General features: G+C 34.9%; 1 protein-coding gene across 6 annotated transcripts in view; it reads right to left on the bottom strand.

The window, feature by feature from the left end:
* Positions 1 to 23,177, bottom strand: part of NAV3 (neuron navigator 3) — a 373,689-nt gene extending 350,512 nt beyond the window's left edge. For all 6 annotated transcript variants that reach the window (XM_027071189.2, XM_027071190.2, XM_027071191.2 and 3 more), the window contains exon 1: positions 1,058 to 23,177. In XM_027071189.2, coding sequence (XP_026926990.2) covers positions 1,058 to 1,300 — 243 coding nt within the window. In that variant the 5' untranslated portion in view covers positions 1,301 to 23,177. The remainder of the gene's footprint in view (positions 1 to 1,057) is intronic.
* Between the last annotated feature and the right edge of the window lie 2,596 nt (positions 23,178 to 25,773).

Below are 25,773 nucleotides of genomic sequence, written 5' to 3'. Positions count from 1 at the left end.
GGAAATAAATTATCCAGATAATTAAAACACAATGTAAATAAATGTGCCTTAAGGATTACTACAGGCAAAGAATCACAAGAGAGGAAAGGAGGGTAAGGGGTAGCTAGCAAAGACTTTAGGGAAAAAGTTGCATTTGGCTATTCCTTAGAGGATCTGAACAGGTGGCATTTCAGGTAAACGGGATGGCTTTCTTTTTAACATGTAGATTTTATTTCAATATAAAGTTAGTTTTTTTCTGAAGTCATTTGAAAATTACATTTGGGTGGGGAAGTAAAATCAAAGCATTTCCTAAGCCAGAGGTGAGAATGCTGACTTTGATTAACGCTGCATTAAAAAGTGATGTTTATCAAGGTACAAATGAATCCCCCTAAAGTTCAGCAACTGAAAGACCCTGTTACCCCTCAGCATCTGGAGAAAACGTGCAGGATGGCTTACACACCAAGAGCTAGGAGCCACTGCTCCCAAAATATCATAAATTAAATGACTGAAAAAGATGTTAGTAATAAGTAAAACAGTAGGGTTTCAATTTACAAGTGAAAAATCCAGACAAATGTACAATATCAAGGAAAACAATATTTCATTTTTTCATATTGCAATGAAGTAAGCATTCTAAGATACATACTTTCAAGCAGAAAGTGTTTAAACTACAAATGACATTGAGAAAAAAGTGATGGCATCTATATGGATTTTTACAGATAAATCCTTCTTTTATACTATAATATGCATGAAAAATAGGTCCCTCTTTTCTCATATTTGTGATTGGTTATGGTTATTAGAAATGAAGAAAAAGATATCTAGGACTAACTAGGGGCTTTATCAAGAAGTACTCAGTGACAACAAACATGCATTTTCAGAGAAATTTGTTCATGACTTTTCTACAACTGTAAGTTATCAATACACTTTTACATATGCTAAATATTTAGCTGTTCAGTCATGCAAACTACTTACTTTCTTACTCCGGATTTCCTCTACCACTCCCCATTTCACAACAGGCTTTATATCCCACCTAAAAGGAAATTTGCATTCAAAAGTCTTCAAGTAACCTTCAGCCACTAACCTTACTGTCTTCTGTCTCCTTAGCTTTCTCTTGGAGGGGTTTCTTCTCTCCAAATTCACAGGTTGCTTTTAATGTGAGCTGACAAGAAAGCATTGAGCTCTCCGGTTCAGTAAGTTCCAAAGGTCTTGAAGAATAGGGCTGTGACCCAGTAGTGCCAAGATTTGGTATCAGAAGAGCAGTATGAGCAGGCTTTGACCCAACAGCTGGCTGTCTCAGTTTTGAGGCAACCCCAAGTACAGGCATGGCTTCTATAAAAGTATCTTCTTGCTGCCAAAGAAAATGCTTCTAACCTCAGTCTGGTAGACTCCAACTTTAGTATTTCCAGAACAAATACTTTAAACAAAACTAGCAGTCATCATGATTTAAAAAAAAAAAAAAACCTAATAATATAACTTCCAGGAAGAGGCAAAACTTCCCTTCATCTTCAGTTAAGTATCTTTCTTTCTTGCTGGCTTGAATTCTCATATTCTCTCATCTCTCTCTCAACCTCTCTCTCTCTCTCTCTCTCTCTTTCTCTCTCTCTCTGTTCAGTGAGTCAGTGTCTGTGTAATATTAAATACTCCTTTGGGGAGTAAACTTTTCTTGAAGGTAACTGCTACAAAGCTCCTTCTCTAGGATTAAAGAGCTGCTGCTTTTTTTCCCTCCTACCACGGCAGTCTGAGTCTGAGCACTGAGAATAAAGAAGTGGAGAGAAACAAAAGGAAACGTCCTCAGTCCAACTGTCAAGGCAGCCAAAAGACCACAACAGTGGAAGGACAGGAGTCCTTCCTGACTTCAGAAATAACCAGCCTATCTTCTCTTTTTAAAGAAAATCATATTTCCCCCAGTTTAAAAAAAAGAATGAACACGATTAATGGCCAAAACAAACAGCTGTTGGAAGAACTTTTAGCCCGGAAACAATCTCAGCAATGAAGCTGTTTGTCTGATTTCCAGCTATTTTTCACTACTGACAGCCATGAACCACGGTGCTCATTCTGTTTTATCCCATGAAATCAAGTTAAATTCATGCAATAGTGCAACTTGCCAAAGCTGTTAAATCAGCAGACTATACCTGCCTAGGTTATGAAAACACAGTAAATATGGACAGCAATCATATTTGCTATCAGTAATCATTGTTTCTAAATTTAACACCAATAGTGATTAAAAAAAATTCACAGCTATTCCATGTAGGTGGAACGTACTACAGAGCAGTTACTGGACCAAGTACTTTATGTATTACCACATTTAGCCAATGAAATGACTCAAGAACACATACTTGTCTTCTCCACTACATAGAAAGGATAACCAAGACTCAGATTCTCTTAAATAATCTGACCAAAGTCATAGAATTAGGAACTGGAAGAGCCTTTACTACTTAGAGTAATTTCAAAAAACATCATAGAAACAACTTAAAATAATGCTGTTATTCGAGCTCTTCAGGTCCAAACTAAAATCCTAAGGTAATAAATACCCAAATATATATTCTGTGGCTACGAATAATGCTGCTTCTCTCCATAAAATTATTTTACTATGGTTAGATTATGTTCCATTTCTGCAAAAAAAAACATGTCAGGAACTATAACAAAAGCAAGGGGTACGTTTTTAAGAAAACATCTGTCATGAATGCATTATCATCTGTAAAGTAGTTGCACTTAGATAAGTTTCTCTGTCATTCCGTAAACATAATATTTATGTGACGGTGTTGAGATTTCAACAGCAATTTCCTATCTAGTAATAGGAATTCACTTAGTTCATATTCCTCATGTTTCTGTTGAAGAATCTAAAAGACACAGGTGGACTCCTTTTTTCTTTTTTTTTTTTAAATTTTTTTAATGTTTACTAATTTTTGAGAGTGAGACAGAGTGCAAGTGGGGGAGAAGCAGAGAGAGAGAGGGAGACACAGAATCTGAAGCAGGCTCCAGGCTCTGAGCTTGAGCTCAAACCCACGAACCTCAAGATCTTGACCTGAGCTGAAGTCAGATGCTTAATTGACTGAGCCACCCAGGCGCCCCTTCATTTTTTTCTTTATTTAGAAAATCTCTGTTCTATTCATTAAATATATTAAGAATTAGTAATATTGCAAGAGAAGTTCATAGAAAAATGAGTGGACATTTAATGCACATTCAATAAATGGTAGCAATTACAAGAATCGTAACTATTACTGTAGAAAACACCTCTTTATAGTCAATTATTTTCTTTCTCTACTGTTTCCAGCTCTATAAAATATTAAATAACTTTAAGTAAGAAGCAGTAATTTACAGATAAAAGCTAATAACTGAAGTTGAATTTATATGTTCTTTTGATATAAGCATAGAAGAAATTCAAATACGAGTTAGAAATCTTGCCAACTTTAAAAGAGAAAGTAACTCAAGTGGGATTTAATGGTATAATAAGAAACAAATACACTAGTGGGAATGAGAAACGAAGTGATCCCTCTGAGGAAGTAAGTTACTTTATAATTAACAAACCATTTAACACACTGTCTCTTCCAAAGACTATAAAATACTGCAAAGCTGAAGATGTTCATGTTCCTGAAATAGGGGTTTAAAGTAAATAAGAACATATATGTATTGTGGGGCGCCTGTGTGGCTCAGTCAGTTAAGCGTCCAACTTTGGCTCAGGTCATGATCTCCCAGTTCGTGAGTTCAAGCCCTGCATCAGGCTCTGTGTTGACAGCTCCAAGCTTGGAGCCGGCTTCAGATTCTGTGTCTCCACCTCTCTCTCTCTCTCCCTCTCAGAAATAAACATTAAGAAAAATGTATATGCATCTTGAAATCCCCACATTGCAGACAAAATGGCATAACCAAAATAATAAAACTTGTGGGAAAAATAGGTTCTGGGAAGACCACTAAAACATGCAACTTTGGGAACAGATCACTAGCAAAAATAGTATTGGTACCTTGGAAGACAATTTGGACCACCCAAGCAAGCAGTCCAGCCCAGAGTTTTAAAAAAATACAATTGATAAGAAGTGATGATAATACTTTATTAGAATTGGTGGGGAAAATCTAGGTGGAAGGCAAACTCTGAGCCAATAGGCTCGCCCGTGAAACAGGCACGGGGGCAGTACAGTCTGCAAATATTTGAGAACCACACAAGACCAGGGGTATGTACCTCTGGCCAGGGAGCCCCAAATGCACAGACACTTGTTTTTGTTTGTTTGTTTGTTTGTTTTGTTTTGTTTTTAATTTTCTTAAAACCAAAAGGGCTCCTGTTGACTCTTCAGTATCAAACTTGAGGACTTCTTTTCCTGCCCAAGGTTATAATTTAACTCTATTCTGCCTCCTTTGGACTAGAATAAATCATAGTTAAGGCTATGCAACTTCTACATTATACGAGCATAATTCTATTTACCAACTGCAAATGAGCTCGGTGGTATTTTAGAAACATATGCTGGAGCAGAACATGCTATAATTCCCGATATAATCAAATTGGAAAAAAAGTATTTACATTCAATAAGATGTCTTTTCACTTTGAAACACCTTTTGCTTATTGGATAATATCATTTCCCTGAAAGATAGGGTTGAAAACAGTTGCCACTGTTGACTAATTCTATGAAATAACACCTACACCAAGAGCAACAAAAGCAAATTAACTTATTCTAGAGAATGAATTGCGTGCCAGGAGTAGTCATCACATTCCATCCTAAAAGAACATCACCTTTAGATAGGAGACAAAGGTCCAGAAAAGTTAGACACTTAGCTTAAAGTCACAGAAAAAGGGGTTTCTCAAACTGGGTTCAACAAACCACCACCTGGAGTGCTTGCTAAACATACAGATTACTGGATTCATCCTAAACCCACCAAATAAGAATCATGAGGGCAAGGGAGAAAATCTGACAATAGAATTTAAATAAACTGATTCTCCCAGACACTAAACTTCAAGATCTCTGTTTTGGAGGATTAGTAGATTGACAGTTCAGGGAAAAGGCTACAGTTATATCGCCTGGAGTCAAATCCCTGTTTCCTCACCTGCTAGCTATATGAACTTGCAAGTTGCTATGCCTCAGTTTCGTCATCTATAAAATGGGAAAAAATAATTTTGCTTCTTTTACAACATAGCTGTGAGACTTAAAAGAAATGAATGTATGAAGCCATTAGAACAGAATCCACCACATAAAAAATGGCCAATAAATGTTGGCCATTAATGTGGTAAGACATATAATGACCCTGAGAATTACTGAGGTAAGGTCAAAAAGCATAAGTAAAAAATTTTGTCAGGATCATAAGGGTCACCAGAACTGAACTCAGGGGGGAAATCTGGAAAATTAAAATGAGATAAATTACTTGTCATTTTCCCAAAACATATGACCTTCCAAAATCAAGGTAGAGTTTTAGGCAATAAGAGAATTCCAACCTGGCTAAATTTTAACATGAGTTATTTTAAAAATAAATAACAAAACCTCACGAATTATAATTTACGAACTACTATTTATTTACAAGAGAGAAAGAAAAAATAACCGACTATCAAACAACATCAAGAAAATTCTTGCTAAAAGAAAAACATAGGACTGGTTAGTCAACTCAGATGTTTGCTAAAATAAGAGAGTCACATTCCTATTTTTAACAGCTTGACTAAAGTAAAAATTACACGTAAAATTCAACAATTCTAAAGAAATAATTCAATTTAACCAGAACCATAGCAAGATTGGAAAATTTCCTTCATCCCCAAAAGGATCTCTCATGTCCCCTTATAGGCAATGCTCCAGTGCCAACTCAAGCAACCAAAGAGATATGCTCGGACACAAGTTTTGTTTTTTATAGGAATCCATTTAATTAAATTTAGGCAGTCTTTTAGTGTCTGGCCTTTTTCACTTTGCATAATGCTTTTGAGATTTATCCATGCTATGTGTATCAATGATCTTTCTTTTGTATGGCGGAGATGTGTTCCATTGTGAAGATATGGCACAGCTTGTTTGTGAGATGGGAGACATTGTGAATAAAGCTCTATGAATATTTGAATATGTTTTGCGTTTATAATTTCTTATGGATATATAATTCAGAGGTGATTGCTGGCTTATTCGATTAGTATATATTCAATGGTATAAAAAACTGCCAAACCATTTTCCAAAACATGGCATTTTGAACTTCCACTAGCAATGGATAGTTGTCAGTTGTACACATACTCGTCAGTACTTCATACTGTAAGTCTCTAAAGTTAGCCATTCTAAGTGAGGTGCAGTGGTATATAAGAACAGTTTTAATTTAAACTCTTCTAATAACTTATTTCTGTTGAGTATATTCTTATGTTTTTTTTGTCATGTAATCCATATAGCATCTTTCATGAAATGTCAGTTCAAAATGTTTGCTCTTTTTTTTTTTATCTTATTATTGAGTTTAAACAGCTTTTTACATATTTTGGATACACATCCTTTCTTAGATATACATTTCAAAAATATTTTCTCCCAGTTTGCAGATTGTCTTGTTTAAGAGAAAATTCTCGGTATATTTCTCACATTTTTGCAATCATGTTACCAGAGGCCATAACTAACTGTACTTTTATGCTGAACTATGTTTTCATGAATTTTGCTTGTTTTCAAGCAAATAAGCTTGGAAGATAGACAAAAATAGCCTTGAAGATAAAAATGATGTTTCCCTCTGGAGCAAAGAACAGGCTTATTTTCTGCCCATTATAATAAACATAATGCCTCCCTCCAGATAAAAATGTCAGGAAGCTTTGCTCATAACTAATCATAAAAGATTTGTGTTCCCTAGATTCAAAGTTTCTCTTCTATAACCCAACGCAGTGCATGTGCAGACATCATCTAGTCCTTGTCACATTGTCCTATAGAAACTGGGGCTTGAGGAACCTGTACAAAAAGATGTGATATTCTGGCCACCGCTGTTGCTGTAAGTAATAAATCATCCCTGGTCTCTAAGGGAGGACTTTAATCCCTTCTGCCAAGTAGAGTGTTTCAGGAGTCAGTGGCACTTTTTGTGAAGATACACGACATTAACTTACTAGTTTGCAAACAGAGTAAAATCTCAAACCCTTCATAGTTTTTGACATATTAATATTGTTTTTTTTGACAATGCTGTCAGTTTCTGCTTTATGTGTTCTAAAGCTTTATCATTAGCTTTATACTCATTTAAGATTATTATTTCCTTTTGATGAATTGACTCCTTTAACATACATGATGAAAAGTCCTCCTTTATATTTGTTAATATTTCTTATTATAAAGTTTATTTTGGCAATATATGATGTTTCTTTTCATAAGTGTTTGGTATCAATTTTCCATCCTTTTACTTTAAATATGTATCTTTATACTTAAAAGTAGATTTCCAGTAGATGATGCATACTTCATCCTATTCTTTTATTCTTTCTGATAATCTGTGCTTTTTAAATGGAGTATTTAAGCCATTTCAAATTCGTGTAACTATGAATATGATTGGTTTAAGTCTACCATATACCATTAGTTTTCTATTTGTTTTTATTCTTTTTCCCCTTTATTCTTTTCATCAATTCAATGTGTTTTTTTCTTTTTTTTATAAATTTAAATTGTGTTTAGTTAACATACAGTGTAATTAATGTTGGTTTCAAGAGTAGAATTCAGTGATTCATCACTTACATTCAACACCCAGTGCTTATCACAAGTGACCTCCTTAATACTCATCACCCATCTAGCCCATCTCCCACTCAAGTGCCTCCATCAAACCACAGTTTGTTCTCTATCATTTACACTCCTGGGGTGCCTGGGTGGTTCAGTCTGCTAAGTATCTGACTCTTGGTTTAGTCTCAGGTCATGATCTCATGGTTTGTGAGTTCAAGCCCTACATTGGGCTCTAGGCTGACAGTGAGAAGCCTGCTTGAGATTCTCTCTCTTTCTCTGTCCCTCCCCCACTTCCTCCCTCCCTCCCTCCCTCTCTCTCTCTCTCTCTCTCTCTCTCTCTCTCAAAAATTAACATTAAAAACAAGAAGTTTCTTTTGGTTTGTTTCCCTCTCTTCTCTTTTTTCCTCCACTTTCTGTATGTTCATGTTTTGTTTCTTAAATTCCAGATAGGCGTGAAATGATGTAGTATCTGTCTTTCTCTGACTGATTTATTTCACTTAGCATAATACATTATAGCTCCACCCACATCATTGTAAATGGCAAGATTTCATTCTTTTCGATGGTTGAGCATTGTTCCATTGTGCGTGATACACATTGATAGATACATATCACACCTTCCTTATCCATTCATTAGTTGATGGATATTTCCATAGTTTGGCTATTGTTGATAATGTTGCTAAAAAAATTGGAGTGCATATACCCCCTCAAATCTGTATTTTTGTATCCTTTGAGAAAATGCCTACTAATGCAACTGCTGGATCATAGGGTAGTTTGATTTTTAGTTTCTTGAGGAACCTCCATACTGTTCTCAGAGTGGCTGCACCACTTTGCATTCCTGCCAGCAGTGCAATAGGGTTCCCCTTTCTCCTCATTCTCATCAACATCTGCTGTTTCTTGTTTGTTAATTTTAGTTATTCTGACAGGTATGAGGTGGTATTGTGGTATTTCCCTGAAGATGAGTGACACTGAGTATCTTTTCATTTGTCTCTAGCCCTCTGGGATGTCTTCTTTGGAAAAGTGTCTATTCGTGTTTGCTGCCAATTTCTTCATTGGATTATCTGTTTTGGGGGTGTTGGGTTTGATAAGTTCTTTAGAGATTTTAGATAATAACCCTTTATCAGATATGCCCCTTGCAAATTTCTCCCATTCTGTAGGCTGACTTTTAGTTTTGCTGATTGTTTCTTTCACTGTGAAGAAGCTTTTTGTCTAGATGAAGTCCAAATAGTTTGTGTTTGCTTTTGTTTTTCTTGCCTTTGGTGATGTCTAGTAAGAAGTTGCTCTGCCTGAGGTCAAAGAGGTTTCTGCCTGTGTTCTCCTCTAGGATTTTGATGGTTTCTGTCTCACATTTAGGTCTTTCATCCATTTTGAGTTGGGTTTTGTATGTGGTATAAGAAAGTGGTCCAGTTTCATTATTCTGCATGTCACCATCCAGTTTTCGCAGCACCATTTGTTGAAGAGATGGGTCTTTTATCCACTGGATATTCTTTCTTACTTTATCAAAGATTAGTTTACCATATCATTGTGGGACAATTTCTGGGTTGGATCAATTCAGTGTTTTAAACTAAGTTAGCAATTTTCCTTCTTCATTATTTTAAAGATGCCAGTGTATTGTTTTTAACTTGCATAATTTCCAATGAGAAGTCTGTTGTATTTCTGATCTCTGTTCCTCTCTATGTATTGTGGCTATTTTATCCAGTTTCTGTTAATATTTTTTTCTTTACCTAATTTTTATATATTTCTTCTGTTTTGTGTTCACTGAACTTCTTTATAGTTTTGTCAAATAGGAGAAATTTTTGACAATTATTTCTAAAAATATTGGTCTACTTCCCTCTTTCTTTTTGGGGCTCTAATTACACATGTGTTGGACCATTTCTTTTCTTCCATAGGTTACTATGTTTATTCTTTAAACCTTTTTAATGCTCTTTTATTCATTTTGCATTCATTAATTTCTGCTGTTATGTTTTCAAGTTCACTTTACTTTTCAAATCTTTACTTCTATAATACTTAATCTGTTTGAAGCTTATCTAGTGAATTTTATTTCAGATAATGCATTTTTCAACTCTAGAAGCTCTACACAGTGTCTTTTATATTTACCATTTCTCTTCTCATCATATTTATGTTCTCTTCTACCTTCTTGAATTTAGAGGCATATTTATAATATGTGTTTAATTTTCTTGTCCATTGATTTCATCATCTCTTTAATTTTCACACATTTCTATTAATGCATTTTTTCTTTTCTTTCTTTCTTCCTTCCTTCCTTCCTTCCTTCCTTCCTTCCTTCCTTTCTTCCTTTCTTTCTTTCTTTCTTTCTTTCTTTCTTTCTTTCTTTCTTTTTCCCTTTTGGATATGAGTCATTGATACACTGTAATATTTTACTGCATGTTAGGCATTTTTACTGCATGTTCTGTGCTGGATTTCAAGGTGTGTTTGACTTTGTAATAGTACACAATTCAGCCACTATTGAGATCTTCTTATAAGCTATGTTAAAGAAGGCATAGAGGAGCTTATTGTCTAGAGCTAATGTAACTCCACTCCTAAGTAAATATACTTTTTTCAACTCTAACAAATGCCTGAAGACTTAATTGGTCTCTCTACTTTAGCTAGGGGAAATACCACGTATTCCTAGACTTGTGTGAGTTCTTGGAATGGTTTATCATCTGTTTTTCTGGTGCTTTCTTCCTTGGTCTTCTTATTTCCTCTCAGACATGTACAATTATGTCCTCTATGAAACAGTGGAGGAAACATCTAAGTTTTGAGTGTTCATTCTCATTCTCTCGTTCTTTCTCTCTCTCTCCATAGTTCCTTCTTTTCTAGTAATGTGCCTGAAAAAAATTAGACCTCTAGACTACCCTTAACTTTGATTTCAATCTCTATATTCAAGCACAACTCCCGGACTCCATTTAAATTTTCCATCCCTACTGTGTGATCTGGATAGTCTCTCCAGAAATTCAGCTGATACAATAATAGGATTCTCCTTTTATTATCCTTCTCTCATGGATCATAGACCTATGCTATCTTTTGTCCAATGGCTGCATAATGTTGTGTTATATACTTTGGCCAGATGCTAGTTTTTTAATGTATGAGAATATATCAGATCCCTGTTAATCTACAATGGTTAGAAGCATAAGTAAAGAGTTATACTCCTAATTCTTATTTTTCTCCAATCCATCCTGAAAACATTGGGTGTTACTAGTTTTCACTTTAGACCTCAAAAACCTCCATTGGTTTGTTAGTTTCCTTCACCTAGCTAAGAACTTCCCTTAAACCTTAGAGAAGAAATATTTTGTACTAACAGCTTGCAAAGTGTTTGACTGACTGAATCAGATAGCCTTCCAAATCTAATGAGAAAATTAAAATTAAAAAAATAATATAAGACATAGTGAGCATGGAGTTAAAACAGTTCTCCAGACTTGTCTTGAAACACTTAAAACACCGAGGTCTATTTTAGAATATCTCTTGCCAGAACCCCCATTGGCATCATTTTTTTTCAGGGATCTGGGAAAAATTTGATACATAGAGAAGTATTAGCCATACAGTATATTTAAGGGGGCAATAAGCCAAGATATGCCTTTATTATAGTATTGAGCAGGGGGAAAGAAGGTAAGCCAGCTGTCTAAAACATAAAGGCAGGTGATGAATACAAAGAAGCCAATAATAAAACAGTTAATGGGCATTTGGAAATGCACATGATGCCCATTAAAATGAGGAACAATTCAGGAAAGGTGGAAGCTGGTTATATCTGCTCTACAGCATACATTTACCATCTTACAGGCTTCCTTACAATATGCTACTGATGCAGTTAATTGAGCAAATAAAATTCATCAAATTCAGAAGGCCGCTTAACCATGAAGCATAATGAAAAGCAAATGTAGTGAGCTTTGAAATGGCATTGCATGTTATACTCTCTCTTTTAGAGTATCATCCCCCAGAGTCAAAAATACATACATCTGGAGAAAGGACAGCTATTTTATTAAAACAAAATCTATTCGATAGTCTTGCCAGATAAATTTCAGGGCCCCAACAAGGCAGTAGATCTTACAAATCTAAAGAAACTCTCAAAAAGGACATTGACAACTTTTAAAATAGTTACACTTGAAGGAACTATTCTTGTTGACATACATGTACAAAAATACATTGCACTGAAAAGATAAATAAGAGCACCTTAACCCAAATCATGAGAGCTTGGTCCTGGAAAGTGCAGCCAAATAGTTTTAGCCATAACAATATATAAAATAGTGTTTTATGAAAGTATCTTTTTCACTACTGTTCCCTTGCCACTTTTATTATTTTTAGCTTAGCTTTGAATATTATATATAAATAAGACTTGGTGAAAATAAAAAGGAATGACACACCGAAATATAACTGGTTAAAAGGTAAAAATAAAAGTGTTGGTTGCAAAGGCTGTACCTTATAGTTGTGAAGAAGTTTTAGGAAAATCACTTGGAACATTGCACATTCTCACATCCCAAGAACCCTAGGCCAGGCAATATAACCATCACCCTTATTCTTTCAGAGTAAAAATGTTAACTATTCTGTTTCACTTCAGATATATTGACGGTGCCTCAGGTTCCTTTTAGGAACTGAAAAGAAATATTTTCTTAAGTTTTCTTTTTAGGCTATTTATTTTCAAGTTTTAACCCAGGGTAGGAATATAATCACCTGTAATTTCCACCCCAAAGATGAATTAAATGAATTGTTGCCTGTGATCAGAAGATATTTCCCTTAGTTGCAGCAAAGGGAATTTTAGGTTTGCTAACATTCATATCCATTCTACAAGACCACCCAGAAAACCCACTCGAACCAACGGCTTCACAAAGGTGGTCTTTATCAACTCATGCAACATTTTCCTGCAAACTCTGGGGACATTTCAAAATAGCTGTGTGCATGGGGCCAGAAGAGTGGGGAAGGAGGAGGCTATTGAGAGATTCAGCAGGATAACTCCTTATTCAACCTACCTAAGACATGGAAATAAGAATGGGGGATTAGAAAGTGTGAAAAGGAAAGCATGGGGTCTACTAACTAACTTCCTACTATTCTGAGTGTTTTATTCAGCTGCTTGGTCAGCAACATAAAATTACAAATGCATTATAGGCATGTTTATTCCACTGGGTAAAAATAGTGATCCAAGGCCACCACTTGTGGTTCTAGTACCTTCTACATCTGGAGTGGTGCAGGGCACATTATTCTCAGCTGTATACAATGGACTTATTTTCAATAGGCCAGAAAGAAAATGAGACCAATAACTGAGAACCATGCTTCTCTGTCAGGAACATTTAATCCATTAGATTTAGAAATATGCAGAAAATAGACCATAAAAAGATGCAAGCTTCAAGTATACCCTTCAAAGAAAAAAAAATCTGAATGAATGAATGAATGAATTCAAAGTTTCCCTCTTACTTTTTATCTGCCTTCACCAGAATAGTTGTCTTTAAAGACTTTTTTTACTGACATTATTATCATCCTGACCTCGCCATCTGTTTTCTTTGCCAGTTTTCTCACTAAAATGTTGATGTCCACATATATACATTCCCTTTGTTTCCATATTGTCTGAGTCTCAAGGGTTTCTTTTCTTGAAATTTCACAAAGAAAGGATGATTACTGACAGCAGTAGAGACTGCTGTCTCTTTCTTATATATACTTTGCTTATTGGTTTTATGAACAACACGTATGTTACCCTAAAATATCTTCCTCTTTCCTGTTTTAAATGCTTGAAAAGTAAAAATAACTGAATAGAAAAGAATAATGTTGAAAAAATATGAGACATTTCTGTAAAGATGACTTTTAATTGAGGAAATTTTTTATCACTATCAAGATAAGATATATAGAATGAATATATATATATGTATATATATATTCAAATATATTCATATATGTATATATATATTCAAATATATTCATTCTATATAGAGTTTTTAACAAAGTTGTAATTTTAGGCTAAGACTATGAGTTTTGTTTGTTTGTTTTGTTTTCTTAATTTTTTACCCTGCACCAATATTTGCTTGCTATATTTTTACAACATTCTGTTTCTTCTTCCCCTACAATGCTTCCACAAAATATTTATAAGCTTTAGAGGGTGGGCAAGGATGAGGATAGAAAAAAAATGGATAACTAAGGTTGGTAATCCAAAATTTCAGTCTATTTTTATTTATTCAATAGCTAAATTTTTTAATGAATTGGAGAGAGTCCACAAACTTACAAGAAATGAGAATGAAGGAAAAAAAATGCTGATAATCTGCTATTAAGTAGCTGGTGATAAACTAGATTTTCATCTAATACAAGAGGAAGTTCAACTCTTACTAACCTCAGCTTAAAATTCTCATGATTAGTCAACTCTTGTACTTTCAGGATGAGTAGCATATGTATACCATAGTTTTGTTAGTATTCAGTTCAGGCATGAAGGCAAAAGGAGTGAGGTGAGGGAGAACCACTAAAAATATTTAGAAGATTCCCACTGGCCTCATAAAAAGTTCCCAGATACATCTATAGCTGCCATGAGTCTTCTCTTTGCCAAGTTCTATAATAGCAACAAGAAGCTTTGAAATCAATCAATTCCACTATCACTGACAGATACCGCCTTAGTCACTGGAAAGGCCTGCAATGGATTTTAAGGATATGGAGGAAATTTGCACAGCTGAAATAAAATGAAATAAAGTACCATTCGATTTGCTGAAAATGGGATGGGCTGAAATCTATCAACAATGGGTACAAAACAGATCACATGTGAACTTGGAATATAGATTTAGGAAAATAAGCAATTTGCTAACTTTGAAAATAATATAGCTTTTCATTAATTAAACTTGGATACTAATAGGTATATTTATTTTCATACTCTTTATCATAAGTAAAATAAAAATATATTTCTGGAATTGACAGGACAAAAGTTTCTTCTTTCAGATGCATGTAGGATGAAAGGTGAAATGTCAAAAATGAAAAATAATCTATTATTTCTCCTCTCCTATCAACACTTGCTGATGGACACCATCAGATACTAACCTACATTCTTGTAAATATAATGATTTATTCCAGACTTTCCTAACAGAAGTGTTAACTTTTACATGAGACCTTTGAAAACAAATGGTGTTAGCATTCATATACTCTTATTCCTGGGGACAACACAGCCAACTTTCCACACTTTCTGACAAAAAACAGGCAAACAAAGCAAAACAAAATTCTTTGAACAAACATAAATGGAAAGTTTCATAATTCTAATTGGATGGGATAGATTCTTCTCCCATAAAGCCAATTTCCCTGTTTCCTATTAAACATTAAAACTGCTCATTAGAAATATATCATTTTCATAGGACAGTTTTAAAAACCATGCCTGAAAGTATGTGCATTCTAGAAGTTTTATATCTGTAATTCTTTCTGAAATAATGGCATATTTGCATTTTCTACTGTACATATTCCAGATTCTCATGAAACAAGATATTTGGGATTTCTCTGAGAATAACATTAGGAAAAATAAATTCAATTGTATGTCTTACTAAGAGTTATTTAAATTATTAAACTCTCATTTCCTTTGAAATTGCCTTTTGTTTATATTCATCAAGAAGGAATCCTTAACTTTCTCCTGCTCACTCTCTCTCTCTCTCTCTCTCTCTCTCACACACACACACACACACCCTAGTTTCTACACATTCATTTCACCACACCTCAGCTTCTAATTCACCTGCTTACTGCATCTTACTTGTACTTTCTCAATAGCCTGAGGCTATTAAATGATAAAATCAGTTTCTACAGATGTAGGCCTCTTCATACTGCTGAGGAAATACACAAAAATACTGCCTGATCACTAAAAGATTCTTAGAAACACATTTACTCAGCTGAATTTCCCTCTGAGGGTTAAAATAAGATAAATGGGAAACCAGTGCTGATTTTTTCCCCACCAGCTTGTATCTCTCAACTGGTTTTTAAGAGCTATCATACATAGCAAGCATGTGGAGACCATAACTGCTACAGTGTACATAAACAAGAAAAATAATGAGAATAACACACCATGAAAACTATAATAAAGGTGAAATGGCCATTTAATTGCACATCTGGCAAAGCTAAGAACTGAAAAGAAGAAAATGCTTTGCTAGAAAAACCTCAGGAGAGGTTAACATTTGCCTCTGCAGTAAAAAGAAAGTCCAGTGTGGTCTTGACAGAATCACTAGAACTTTGCAGAGCATTTTAATCAACAAGTAATGTAAAGGGGAAAAAAAGACTTTTTTTTTATATAAAGTAAACTCAGCAGCTTTTCCTCTTGAGTTTTTCTCTAGAGGATTTGATTTAAACAAAGCATCTCTGACAAAGAATGAAGCTTATTATTCCTTCACAGAGTATTCAATATAAGTGTGAAATTACCAGTAAATCTTAAAGGGAGTAGAGCAATTTCAGGCAATGGTAAAACGGTGAGCTCCATTTAGATGAGCTTTAAAGTTTGCTTCTTCTCTTTCTCTCCATTTACATTTTACTGGTGCCATTTTTTCCTACGCATCTGAGCGCCTACAAAAATTCCATAAATGTATCACCAAAGTATATGTGGTAAACTAGGATTAAGGGTCAATAAATAGCCAATCAGAAGACGCAAGAGTATTTGAATAAATTGGAAAGGAAGTGAAGAAAATGAAAATAAAAGAAACAAGCGCAGTTTGATAGTAGTAGGTAAAATACCAGCTCTAGCGGTCTCCTTTTGCCCAATTCGGTTTGCTAACCAGAAGAATTCAGAGAGTTGTAACACATCCATGAAACTTTACCACTCTCTCTGAACTTTTAGCTTTAATAGTTCACTTGTAAACAATGAACATCCTCTCCCTCGTTTAGAGATCATAAAGATGTTTACAACTGAGCTGAAACATGAAGCCCTGAACCCACATTACTTATTTCAAACGTTTTTACATATTTGCCTATTAATATAAAATTTATTTTTTTCTCCGATCCTGGCCTAATGAAGGAAGTGGAAGGGTGGTAAATAATAAAACAAAGTGAACATAAAGCAAAGTGGAACAAGATAGCGTGCCTTTAAGCAATGTTCAAAGCCCGCCATGTGCAGAGGGGTGCAAGAACACAGCTAGGGGACTGCAAGGTCCGCAGTTGGGTACAAGATTGATACAGATAATCATGTTTCTCAGAGGCTACCTGGTGCTTTCACCCTCCATTTTTCTAGTCATTTGTGCTTTCACTGAATAAAGATGTGGGACTCCTGGACAGTCCTAAATGATACAAACACTCATAGGAAAGGAAGCAAAAGGAAATAAATTCCAACATCTTAGAGCCTATCTGAAAACACAGACCCAGTACCAATTCCTTCCTGAAAATAAGAACAGTGATTTTCTAGTATAGTCACCTTTCAAAAGGCTGACAAATTCCTTTTCTTTGCAAAAGTACACCTTCTTCTCGGATGGAGCTAACGTACTTGTTTACCTATTAATCATAGTAGAGGGTGGTTGACACATCTGGAAACATAGATGAATACATTAGGTGATATATTGATATTATGATAGATCATAAAATATCAGTCTGTTACCAGACTTTCTGCTTCGAGAATATTTAAGAGCCTTTAATCTTAATCCCTTTCCAAGGACTACCATTTTCATCTCCTCCGTAACGCGTCGTAATTATCCACAAATCTCCAACCATCTATTCTTAATTATTCTTGCCTCAAGTTTCTTCCTGCCTTTGAAATTCTATCTTATATTTCCTCAATACTGCTGCTTTTACTCCCTGTCCTCTAAAATCACTTGATATATGAGACTAGCTCAACATATAATACAGTGCATTTCAGCTTCTCACCTCCCCTGGTATACACTTCTATATTAAGAGGTCCCAAAATACAAAAAGTTATCATTAGAAAATTATGCAGTTTTCCTTAGCCATCAAATGATTATTTTATTGGAATATCTACAAATTGCTAAGTACCACACCCAAGTTCTAGTTTTGATAGATCATACTTGGCAATCTAAAAATTACAGTGTACAGTTCAAAAAGGATGTGGAGATGAGATGTACGAAAGAAAAGATCTGATGAATTATGACATCTCAGGAAGCCATGACCACACTTATATTAGAGCATTTTAGTTCTAATATAAAGTGATAATTATATGAGACTATGACATAATTTTAAAAGCTGCAACTTACTGGCGATGATATTCATGATAATTTGGAAAGCTATTCATTAGGGCATATACCAGGAATTTTTAATGCATTATATTTAACTTAGATAATCATAGTAGAGACACTTAGCCTCACCAAACATTGAAAAGGCAAGGCAAATATTTACTATATGTTCCAGAAAATACATATACTATAATCCTAGCAATGAGAAAACAGTAGCATAATCACATAGCCGTATCTTCAGAGAACAAGATTTTTAAGTTTACCACTTGGATTTTTAAAGTAATTGCATTGCTGCCCACTCTAGGATCCTCCTGATCAAGGGATATCTTCATTTGCTTCTAAATAAACAACACAAGTAACTGTAATGCCATAAATAACAAGACTGCAATGAACTAAATAGTAAGTTATGACTAAAGTTACTGTCTGCCATTTATCTGCCTTTTGCATTATTTATTTATTCAGCCTAAAATTTTACTTTGAGATAATGAAGAACATCTGACTTGCAGTGAATACAGCCAGAACTAAAATTCAAGAAACGTGTAATCCTTCCAACAGCCGTCCTCACCACCTTGTCTATTACACTGTTATACTCTGATGTTCAGAACGATTCCCCTCCCTGACAGCTTTCAAGGACCCTTCCATTAGCAGCGCCAATGTAAATGACGGCAAAGTCAGTACATCTTACTGCATACATCTCAACTCTTCGGGAAAATAAAAATTGCTCTTCCTCTCCCAAAACTGGGGATGCACACTCAAGAAGGTATTCAAAGTTTTCAGCCTCACTGATTGACAGCACCAGCAGCAGAATTATAATCGTGAACAAGTTTAGAAATAGTCTTGTTTTAAAGCTTGTACATCCAGTATTTTACCACTTTGCTGTTGTTGGTTTTTAATCACAGGTGAGTCCCACTCATGGGCAATTCCAGTTTAATGAAGGAGGAAAGTAGGCCTGCTTACTGAGGACTCACTTTTTCAGGTTGCAAACTACTTCCCCACAGTTTTTAGTCCTTTCCACAAAACCCTGTCTTTTCCCCTTCTTCTGCAACTGCCTCTGCTTACTACACATCAGTTGTTTTTATTGGCTCTAACCCAGCCGATCCTTTTGAATTCAGCCTCCTCTCCCAGTTGTTGTTTTCTTGGTATAACATTTCAAATGAAGATCTCCATTGCTTTGGTGTTGCTTTATTTATTTCTCTTTTAATTTGCATGGTGTAGAGTTTGGTAGAAGCAGAGTTCAATGCCAGACCATGGCAGAGAAAGCAGAATGTCTGAATTGGAGACCACATCTTCCCAAAGGATTATTGAGCAATTCATCACAGGAAGGAAATGTTAAGAGCTGTGGGGATGTTCTCCCAAAATTACATTTCTTTCGACATATGAAAGACCATGAGTCTCCTTAGGCATTGAGACATTACTGCCTCTGAAAGATTAGACCTGTGAGTGTCCATGAACCTCTTGCATGATATTAGGTCCGTGGTTCTTTAATGTTGTCAGGCTTCAGAATCAGCTGGAGGGTTTGCTAAAGCGTAGACGGCTGGACCCCACCCCCCGGGAGTCTCTGAAATGGTAGATATGGGTGGGTCCTGAGGATTTGCTTTCATAGTAAGTTCCTAAATGCTGCTCTCAGGACCTTACTCTGGCTTTCGTGTGCCATAAAGAGAAGAGCAAGAAACAGGATTTACTTTTGACAATAACTTAGATGTATTTACATTAAATGCCAAAAAAAAAATACTGAAAGATATGAGGACATTGAAGTTTTAGATTTTGCCTCTCTTCAATGAAATATTTTTGATTAGCGCCAGCCTCTAATCTTTTGAGTGCTTGGTATTAGTCATATGAACCAACTAGTACTGGCCATGTGGTTGCTGACCACTCATATCCTAATACTTCTTTACGAACCAACTCTTAAGATACAAATTTATTTGGTCTTCCCTAAAGCCTTTTATTTGGATGGGGTCTTCTTTCTCCCAGGCTATTTTCTGTGGGATAGCTGTAGAATTTGCAATAGCCCCTTCATGTGGGAATATAACTATTGCAAGGAGGATGCAGAGTTAGTTGCTAACAAAACTGACAGAAAAAGTAAATCAATCAAGCCTGCTGATATGAGTGGCAGGAACTAATGGGCACTCTCAGGGCCTCCTAAGATCAATTCCAGATTTGTTTTTTACTCTACTCAAAGATCACATTCCTGGGAAAGAAATTTGATTCTCGAAACGTGGGTCACATTCCTATCCCTCAGCCAGGAAAGTCGAGTTCCTTGATATATCATCCCACCAAGACACTATCTAACTGCAATGGCTGGTCTCCAAAAGCAAAATGAGTGTACTATCAGCAAAAGAATTAGTAATAAATTCTTTGGGGCAGGTGGAAACAAAAGTTGTTCAAGGCACACAGGTTCCTTGCTTATACATAAACTGCCCAGGTGCCAATGGCTGAGAGAATCTCATTACCAATAAGACGCTGGTAACTTTATCTACAAAGAATACCCGTATCAATTTTTGAGTTTTACTCAGTGATCAAATGTGATTTTTGTTACATCAGAAATAAAGTTCCTTAATACTTTATTGCAACTAAATCTCTGATCTCTGAAGTGATCATGGAAATCAGGGTAGGAAGAAATGTCATTTATTAAATAGCACTTCACTGTTTATTTATCTTCATGTTTGACTAATTGGTTGCGTTTCCATCAGAATAGATTTCCAGATATTTCCAGTCCAAGGAGGGTATAAGGAAAGTGGAAGGAATAGAACTGGAAGTTGATGTTTGTTCCAATTAAAGAATTTGAATTGCATGGAGTTTAGCAACAGGATGTGAGTTGTTATTTCAGGCTAGGGACAGTAAAAGAAAACAATGGAAAATACACATCTCACGAATGAAAAAATCCAAGGAGAATGGAAAAAAAATTCTATGCTTATGTTTACCAATTTGCTGAATATTACGAAGAAATTTCAAGGTTGAGGGTAAATAAAAATATAATGACAATGGAATCAGGACTCATAACTGAATTAATCAGCATCTCCTAAGTTAAGAATTATCTTGAGATGGCTGATTTAGAGTATTAAGAAAAAAAGCTTAAGGCCTCAAACAAAGCAAGAAGTAAATTCTATTTTAAACTCATATGCAGTAGAAAATAATTACAATGGAATATGTTTATGAAAGAAACAATCATAAACTTGAAACCAAGTTTTCCATTAATGCAAAAATTTAAACTCAATATAGTTATAACATTCACAAAATAATCTTTTATTATGATATCCAATAAACATTAGGTCATAATTTGTCCTAAAATCACTATCATGTCATAAGATATGATCCAGCAATTTCACTTCTGGACATATACCCTAAAGAATTAAAAACAGATACTAAAAAATCACATGCACATGCATGTTCATAACAACACTATTTATAATAGCCAAGAGGTGGAAACAGACCAAAGGTGCATCAGTGGATGAATGGAAAAACAAATTGTGGTACATACATACAATGAAATATGCAGACATAAAAATGAATGAAGCACTGATATACGCTACAATGTGAATGAACCTTGAAAACATGGTGAGTGAAAGAAGCCAGACACAATGGTTGTATAGCATAGGATTCCAACTTCTATGAAATATCCAGATTAGGTAAACACATAGAGACAGAATGAAGACTGGTGGTTGCCAGGGGCTGGGGAGAAAAAGGAAATGTGGACTGCTTAAGGAATACAGGGTTTCCTTTTGAGATGATGAAAGTGTTTGAAAATGTTAGATAGAGTTGGTAACACAACATTGTCAATGTGCTAAATGCCACTGAATTGTTCACTTTAAAATGGTTAACATCGTGTTATCTGATTTTCTACCACCCCAGTGAATGTCTCTCTTCATTCTTTCCATTTATCCATGTCTTTTTCTTCTAGAGCCAATTCAAATGCCACTTACTTATTCAGACCTTCCTTGTCAATTCCAAATCCAAATTGACTTTCACTTGCCTGAGTGTTTATGTTGTATTTCACATTCAGTCACTCAGTCAGCAGATATTTATTAAGACCCCACTAGATGCTGGGCATTGGAAAAACTTTGGTAAACTCATTCTGACAACTGGAAAGAATTATTTAATCAAGCTAAAGAAAGCCTAGTACCAAATCAACAAAAGCACATTAATAAAAAGAAACATTAGTTGAGGACATAAAACTAAATAAATAACCTGAGACTGGGTACACCATGGTGGTCACAAAAGTCTTCTCTTCATATGTATTTTATCATATACTCTTTCTCATTTTTTTTCTTTAATGCTAGAGAAAGAGAGCATGTACGAGAAGGGGAGAGGGGCAGAGGCAGACAGAATCTTAAGCAGGCTCTGCACCATCAGCGAAAAGCCTGACATGGGGCTTGATCCAATGACTCTGGGATCATGGCCTGAGCCAAAATCAAGAATCAGAAACTCAACCGAATGAGTCACCCAGGCAGCCCTATACTCTCTTAATTATTAATAACTATAATTAGTTTTTGTAATTAGATGATAACATCCTGTAGGTCAGGAGCTTTTATATACTAGAAAACATGGCCAGAAAATATGTAAACTATCCTGCTCTTAAGTGATACTGAAAGAATGAAAGAATAATAAATGTTAATAGATGTTCATGGACAATAAGAACAGAGGATGAAAAACTGTACTCAGAGAAATCTGTAATAGTACCTAATAACTACAATCCTAATTAACACTTTAGTCTTAAAGTTTTAAAAATTCATCTACTATACGTGTTTCATGTCAGTTTTTAAATTTTATTTTATTTATTTTTGAGAGAGCACAAGCGGGGAAGGGGCAGAGAGATAGGGACAGAAGAGCTAAAGCTGGCTTGGGGCTTGTACTTAAAGCTGTGAGATCATGACCTGGGTTGAAGTTGGACACTCAACCAACTGAGCCACCCAGGTGCCCATGTCATTTTTGAGACACATCTTTTAAATTGAAAAGGTTAAATTTTTCCATTTAAGAAATCTAATTGCTTTGAATTTTTCTTATCAGTAGTCATATCAAGGGGATGTGATTATAAAGCTATTTAAATATTAAAACTTTGCATGTTTTAAAGAGAGGGTGTTTATGTTTTGTTTTGTTAAATGAGCAGGTAGTTTGAATTAAAATAAGAAAACATAAGAAAACTGATTTAACACTGGAACACCTAGGTGGCTCAGTCCCTGGAGCAACTGACTTCACATGGCTCAGGTCATGAATTGATGGTTTGTGAGTTTGAGTCCCGCCATCAGGCTCTGTGCTGATAGCTCAGAGCCTGGAGCCTGCTTTGGAGTCTGTGTCTCCCTGTCTCTCTGCTCCTCTCCCCTGCTCACTCTCTGTCTCTTTCTCTTTCAAAGATAAATAAATGTTTAAAAACTTCAAAAAACTGATTTAACATAAAGAAATCTTGTGACAATTAAAAAAAAAACAACTTAATTGGAATATTGCCCTACTCTTCTTCATAGTGTCTAGGCAGAAATATTTGTTAAGTAAAAAGAATTAAAACATTTTTATGAAGTGCACTGCTGACATTGTACTTGAAATTTCTTAGTTCTACACCAATTACCATTTCTAAAAACTCTTTAATCCTGGAAATGAACATCTGTTCAAACCCTTGTTGGGCTGCAACATTGCCCTAATTCTTAAAATATTTTCTAATTTGAAAACAGTTCTCAGTCTATTAGTGAAATCATGCAATATCCTTTTAAACCGATCACTTATTTCACTAAGAACAGATCAGATTATTGATCAGTATAAAAACATGTAACAGATTTTATTTAAAAAATGTATAAAATGACTAATACATTCAGAACACAGACCAACAGAAATAAAATTCAGCTGAAAAAGAAGGCAAAACCCAGATCAATCCTGAGCAGAACAGTTTGAATAGTCAGGCATTTCAGAATCTGGTTTTAATAGATCCTTGATTTAATATTTTTACAACAGCAAAGGTGACAAGCCAATAAAAATATTTGGCAATTCAATTTTTGCTGCATTGGAGCAACCAGGAACCCAACCAAAGGCAGATCTGATATAAAAACCAAGTACATATCTGCCAAACATTAAAGCCAAAATGATTTGTAATTCACCGTGGAAAAAGCCACACAACAGTGGTTTTGCTGTGAAATGGAAATTAGCTATTTAACCCAATTTAAATGACAGAGTTCAAATATAAAGAATAAACAACTCACATCAACAAAGTATGTTTTATTCTCAATTTTTTTCATAACTACAAAAACAAGAGAGTAACTAACTCCTCAGGTTCCTTGGCTAAACCATAAAAAATAAAGCAAGGAAGAGAGCTAGCCAGTGTGATATTTGTTATTAAAATGTAATTGAACATAGAATTTTATATAATAAATGTACCCTTTTAAATTATCGTAAGGGGTTTTCAAGTATTGAGTCCACAAGAAGAACGTAGCTTTTAAAGTTCTTTTTAGGTTTCATTAATGTAGTTTACGTCAAGCACATTTACATTACTCTAGGATCCATTTCTAGAAACTAATTATTTGAATTTCTCAGAGAAGAGTTCTGTTTTTCTTTTGAATACCTGGGGATAATAGCGAAAACATTTCTTCTTTTTCCATATTTCCTTCCTAAAAAATCACAGATAGCATTCATTGAGCTATAAATGTAAACCACACAATTAATGTAATATAAAATTAATGATACACTTAACTTCTCAAATCTCCTACATTTCATTTTTCTATTAGCCAATTATTGTGAGATGACTACATTTGCTATAAAAATTTATGCATGTCTTTTTAGCTGATTCCTGTCCAGTAACTCCTGGACATCTAGGCTAAGTTGGGCAAAGAGAGAAGAAAAAGGTGACATACAGGTAGCATCAAAATATATCCCAAGCCCTATGGGGTAGAATCGTTTCTCATATTCTTATATTTATGCAAAAACTGTAAGTACAGAGGCCTCTTTTAAAATATGGATTATTTTAAATAATGTTTTAGCCTACTTTTGTATCTCTGTGTTCAATAGGGGGCCATCCATACATTTGCTCATTTATTAAATATTCAGTCTGCCACTATGAGCAAAAGTGCCATAAACTGTGAGAGACGTAAAAGATGACATATCTCACTCAGTAACTTACTAACTGAAAAGGAAGTGAAAGGATTTCATTTAGAAATCATTTGAGAGGAACATGAAGGTCTCTGATATGCCAAGGGTGTTAGACACAAAAAGGCTGAAGAATGGAGTAACTAGGGCATTAGGGACAGGTCTTAGTTCTACCAGGTAATAACCTGAAGTCATAGGAAGCAACTTACAGTGAGCACACCAAGATGTTGCATTAGTAAGAACAAAACCCAAGAAAGTAAAATTTAAGTTTTATATACCTAGTTTTCCAATTTGGATGGAACACATTACTGTTTCAGAGTTTTAGTGTAAAGAAAAAATATCCCAAGATTAATTTTTATTCGCTAAGGAAATAATAGGAGAAAAAGACAAATTAATGCTTTCTAAGTCTCTGAAAATCCATATGGTAGAAGAACACGCTCTCAAAACAGAAATTTCCAGAGATTCTGAGATCGTGGTAAGAAGAAATATCCTTCTCATTGTCTGGATGTACATACGTGTGAGAGAAATACAAAGAAATGGTGAAGATGTGGATTTGCAAAATAGGAGAGGAAATTAAAATTCCCATAATAATTTAATATCCATAACACATCCAAAACTGCTTTCAGTTAAGGTTTAGTTTTGTTCACATTTTGTTTAATGTATGCTATGTGAGGATAGAAATGATATATACAGTATGTTATGTGATCATATAATTGGGAGAAAGATATTAACACTTACTGAGTAATGTCTATGTGACAGCCACCCTGCCATGTAGCTTTCATGTACTTAGCTCACAGAATCCTCACCACCACACTCTGAGGGAGGTTGTTTCAAATATTATATATTTGTCATTGTTGTTGTTGTTGTTGGAATTTAGATTCTGTGAGATTAAGTGGTGTACCCAAGGTCAATCTAGATTAGAATCTGGATTTAAAAGTACATATTTTTCAGATTCTTTTTTAATTTCTTTAATATTTATTTATTTTTGAGAGAGAGAGAGAGAAAGAGAGAGGGAGAGAGAGAGAGGG

The sequence above is a fragment of the Acinonyx jubatus genome, chromosome B4 (assembly GCF_027475565.1).
Source record: "Acinonyx jubatus isolate Ajub_Pintada_27869175 chromosome B4, VMU_Ajub_asm_v1.0, whole genome shotgun sequence".
NCBI classification, from domain to species: Eukaryota; Metazoa; Chordata; class Mammalia; order Carnivora; family Felidae; genus Acinonyx; species Acinonyx jubatus.
The sequence above is the reverse complement of the archived record's forward strand: the minus strand, read 5'-3'. Positions and strand labels throughout refer to the sequence as shown.